The sequence below is a fragment of the Otolemur garnettii genome, unplaced genomic scaffold (assembly GCF_000181295.1).
Source record: "Otolemur garnettii isolate 467f Iridium unplaced genomic scaffold, OtoGar3 scaffold00043, whole genome shotgun sequence".
Lineage (NCBI taxonomy): Eukaryota > Metazoa > Chordata > Mammalia > Primates > Galagidae > Otolemur > Otolemur garnettii.
In genome coordinates this window covers 12,213,848-12,218,585 of record NW_003852438.1, presented here as the reverse complement: position 1 = coordinate 12,218,585, position 4,738 = coordinate 12,213,848, and the positions used below count along the sequence as shown (strand labels likewise).

At 45.5% G+C, this 4,738-nt stretch overlaps 1 protein-coding gene across 1 annotated transcript in view; it reads left to right on the top strand.

Moving 5' to 3' along the window:
- Positions 1–4,738, top strand: part of AVIL (advillin) — an 18,734-nt gene that overhangs the window by 10,930 nt on the left and 3,066 nt on the right. Inside the window, exons 14-17 of the mRNA XM_003790595.1 lie at positions 402–547; positions 683–827; positions 3,085–3,273; positions 3,875–3,943. Coding sequence (XP_003790643.1) covers positions 402–547; positions 683–827; positions 3,085–3,273; positions 3,875–3,943 — 549 coding nt within the window. The remainder of the gene's footprint in view (positions 1–401; positions 548–682; positions 828–3,084; positions 3,274–3,874; positions 3,944–4,738) is intronic.

The following is a 4,738-nucleotide window of genomic DNA, read 5'->3' as shown; positions in this document are numbered from 1 at the left end:
GTCCCAGCTACTTGGGAGGCAGAGGCAGGAGACTCGCTTGAGCCCAGGAGTTGGAGGTTGCTGTGAGCGTGATGCCATGGCACTCTACCCAGGGGGGATAGCTTGAGGCTCCGTCTCAAAAAAATAACATAAAATAAAATAAAAATTTTCTCTTAAAAAGTAGGCGTTAAAACTCCCAACTTCAGGGAAACCCTCCTTCACGTGACATTTCTTTGGGTTTAGCTAGTTTTGCCACCACACTGTTTTCCTCCCCTGCCTTCCCAGCACTAGAACAGACCTATCTATGTCCCCAGCCTGAGGGACCATGGCTTGGGAGCTAATCCTGGCCACACTGTTAGCCTTTCCCATGGCAACAGGTCCCTGCACCCCTCACACCTGTGCTCTCCCCACTTCACTCTCAGGGCTGTAGTGGGGACGAACGGGAAATGGCTAAAGAGCTGGCTGGGTTTCTCTGTGACCACACCGAGAACACTGTGGCTGAGGGCCAGGAGCCAGCCGAGTTCTGGAACCTGCTGGGAGGGAAGACTCCCTATGCCAATGATAAAAGGTATGGGGACACAACAGGTCCCTTTTCTTGGCTTTTCCAGCCTCCCAGGCTTGTAAACTGCACAAAGCCTGAGATCCCTTTCAGTTTTAAAACTACTTCTGAGCAGCTCAGTGCCTCTAAATGACTGTATTACAGGCTACAGCAGGAAATCCTAGATGTCCAGTCCCGTCTCTTTGAATGTTCCAATAAGACTGGCCGGTTCATTGTCACTGAGATCACGGACTTCACCCAGGACGACCTGAATCCAGGTGATGTGATGCTCCTAGATACTTGGGACCAGGTAAGACAGCCATAGAAGTCACAACAAATGACAAGTTTAGGGCATTGTCTTACAACATCCCTGTCCCAAAATTAACCCTGGACCACCCCCAAGTCAATCAAACCTTTGTCAGTGTTTTCTGCCAGGGCTGGACAGAGCAGAACGATGTTTAAAACTCAACATCCTGGCAAGTTTCCACTTTGCCTTGGGAAAGTCAGGCCACCCTATTATCACACACTTCTTTACCTTAGAATCGATAGCAGTGGGCTCCAAATGCAAAGACATGTGCCTTTCAGAGACCAAAGGGAAACCCTCCTTCACATGACATTTCCTTGGATTTGGCTCAGCCATAACGCTGAGCGCCTCCTTTGTACTAGTCACTGTGCTAACTGGGTGTCACCATGGAGAAGGGTCCTTGCTCTGAGTTTACAGGTTGATGGGGTGAGCCTGACAAAGAAACGTCATTTCACTATGATGAGGGATACACAAGGTGCCATGGGAACACAAATTAGGGGCACTCGACACAGTTTAAGGGACTCAAGGACTTCTGAAGGAGATGACTCCTAGGCTGAATCTTGAAGGATGAGCAGGTATTACTTGGTGAAGATGGATGAAGGAATTCTGGGCAAAGGAAACGGCATAAGAAAAGCGAGGCATGAAATACTATCAAAACACAGGTAGAGATGGGGCCACAAAAGTAGGTAGGACTCTGGAAGGTGGACTGGCTGAGCTCACAAGTTCAAGACCAGCCTGAGCTAGAGCAAGATCCTGTCTTTAAAAATAGCCAGGAGTTAAAAAAAAAAAAAAAAAAATAGCCAGGAGTTGTGGTAGATGCCTGGAGTCCCAGCTACACAGGAGGCTGAGGCAAGAGAATCACTTGAGCCCAAGAGTTTGAAGTTGCTGTGAGCTGGAACAGCACTCTACCAGGGGCAATAAAGTGAGACTTTGTAAAAAAAAAAAAAAAAAAAAAACAAAGGAAGTAGGTATGGACGTAACCTATCATTGTCAAGAAAGTTGATGTTTATTCTGGAAAGTGTGAAATTTAACCAGATGACATGTCCAGACTGAGCTTTAGATAGATCACTCTGGAAAATCTAGGAGAGGGATGAAGGTGAGAAAAAAGAAGCGTGTACACCAGTCAGTAGACAGCTGTCATGCTTAAGTCGGAGCTGCTATGGGCCTGCGTAAGGGCAGTTGAGTAGGGATCAGGGGACGCACGGTGACAAATGCTTAGGAGGCCAGGCTAACTTGGCCAGCCCTGGTGACTCACTGGATATGGGGTATTTCTAGGCTGACTTCCAGGTTTCTACCTTAGGTGTCTGGATGGATACCACTTACCAAGAGACAGATACAGTTTATAACAGAAGAGTAACATTGTAGGGAAGTTACATTTAAAGTGCTTAAGAGAGGCCAGGCGCGGTGGCTCATGCCTGTAATCCTAGCACTCTGGGAGGCTGAGGCAGGTGGATTGCCTGAGCTCAAAGATTCAAGACCATCCTGAGCCAGAGCAAGACCCTGTCTCTAAAAATAGCTGGGTGTTGTGGTGGGTGCCTGTAGTCCTAGCTATTCGGGAGGCAGAGGCAAGACAATCACTTGAGCCCCAGAGTTTGAGGTTGCTGTAAGCTATGACGCCATAACACTCTACTGAGGGTGACAAATTAAGACTGTCTCAGAAATAAATAAATAAAGTGCTTAGAGACAGTCAAGATGAGGTATTTTGCAAGAAGGTGGATTCAGGAAGCTGAAGTTCAGAGTGCTCAGGCCTAGAGATGTACATTTAGAAGATATATGTTGCAATTAAAATAATATCTAACTTGGTAACCATAGCATAGTGGTTACCTTGCCAGCCACATATACCAGGGCTGGTGGGTTCGAACCCGGCCCGGGCCAGCTAAACAACAATGACAACTGCAACAAAAAATAGCCAGGTGTTGTGGTGGGCACCTATAGTCCTAGCTACTTGGGAGGCTGAGGCAAAAGGATCACTTAAGCCCAAGGGTTTGAGGTTGCTGTTAGCTGTGATGCCACTGCTACTGAGGGCAACATAATGAGACTCTGTCTCCCTCCGCAAAAAAAAATAATAAAAAGAAAAATAACAAACTGATAAATATCACGCTGATTCTGGGAAAACCCTTCTCTCTGCTGAACAAATTAGGCTGAGGTTTTCAGAGGCTGTGAATTATACATAAAACAAAGAGGAAAGATAGGGTAGTACGTATGATCTAGTACGTATCCTTGGATGAATACATTAATGAATATTAAATTTCTACCACAACAGGTGTTCTTGTGGATTGGGGCAGAGGCCAACGCCACAGAGAAGGAGCGGGCTCTTGCCACAGCCCAGGAGTACCTGCACACTCACCCCAGCGGCCGAGACATGGACACACCAATCCTGATCATTAAACAGGGGTTTGAGCCTCCCATCTTCACGGGCTGGTTCCTAGCCTGGGATCCTCACATATGGAGCGTAAGAACACAGAGACTGGAGACAATATCCTTAGCTGAGAACTAAGAATTCAGTGGGACAGTAGGGTGCATATTCAAGGGCCATGTGGAACCAGGACCTCGTTTCCCCGCCCTCACTCCACTCCCTTTTTATTTTTCTTTCCTTTTTCACCTGCCTCAGCAGTAAGTCCAGTTAGATACTCCACAGCTTGTCTCAGCAACAAGCAACGTGAATACATAGTTTGTAAAGTGTATCCATAAATATCATCCTTTTGACCTTTACCACTATCCCAATGGCTAGTGCAAATATTATGTTTCCCATTTTATAGATGAGGAAGCTAAGAGGTAAGTTATTTGTCCAAAGTCCCAGTTAACCAATAGGAAAGAGCCAAGTTTTCTGACTCCTATTCAACTGCTCTTGAAGGGGCACCACCAAAGAAATGTGTATCATGTTCGAGTACCCTTTTCAACCCTGCAGGGATCAGAAGGAGTTTTCATTTTTACTAACCCTTGAAGTGTCTTCTGATTCCCTAGCTCTTTTGCTTTTTCTAAAGATAGAGACCAGACCTAAGATGTCCTCCCTATAAGAAGTACCTCATCCTGTGTTTCCTTTCTCTTCTTAGGCAGGAAAATCATATGAACAATTAAAAGAAGAGCTTGGAGATACTGCTGCTATCATGCAGATCACTGCTGTGAGTGGGGTTTGCTCCGGGAGAAGCAAGTTACATAGCAACCAGAGTCAAGAGAAACAATAAATGCTACAGATGCTCACAGGCAAAACTCATGTCCTTCTAAGTATTACTCTGGTTATCTGTTTTGATGTAGACTTTTCAGTCAGGTGTAGCGCCTCATGCCTGTAATTCTAACACTTTGGGAGGTCAAGGCAGGAGGAGTTTGAAACCAGCCTGGACAACATAGAGACACCCCATCTCTACAAAAAATTTAAAAACTAGCTGGGTGTGGTGACTTGCACTTGTAGTCCCAGCTGAGGCAGTAGGATCAATTGAGCCCAGGAGATCAAGGCTACAGTGAGCTATGATTGTGCCATTTCACTCTAGCCAAGGAGTAAGATTCAGTGAGATTGTCTCAAAAAAAAAAAAGGGTTTTCTTAATGTTTAAAAGAAAAAAGTTCTCAAAGCCAAATTCCTTATTGTACTCCCTTGTAGAACTTAGATTTGCTGTTTAAAGAAAACAATAACAAAACAAAAATTATGGCTGGGCACTGTGGCTCACAACTGTAATCTTAGCACCCTGAGGGGCCGAGGTAGGTAGATTGCCATCAGCCTGAGCCAGAGCAAGACAGCAAGACCTCATCTCTAAAAATAGCCAAGCATTGTGGGAGGTACTTGTAGTCTCAGCTACTTGGGAGGCTGAAGCAAAAGAATCATTTGAGCCCAAGAGTTTGAGGTCATTGTAAGCTGCGAAGCCAGGACATTCTACTGAGGGTGACAAAGTGAGACTCTGTCTCAAAAAAAAAAAAAAAAAAA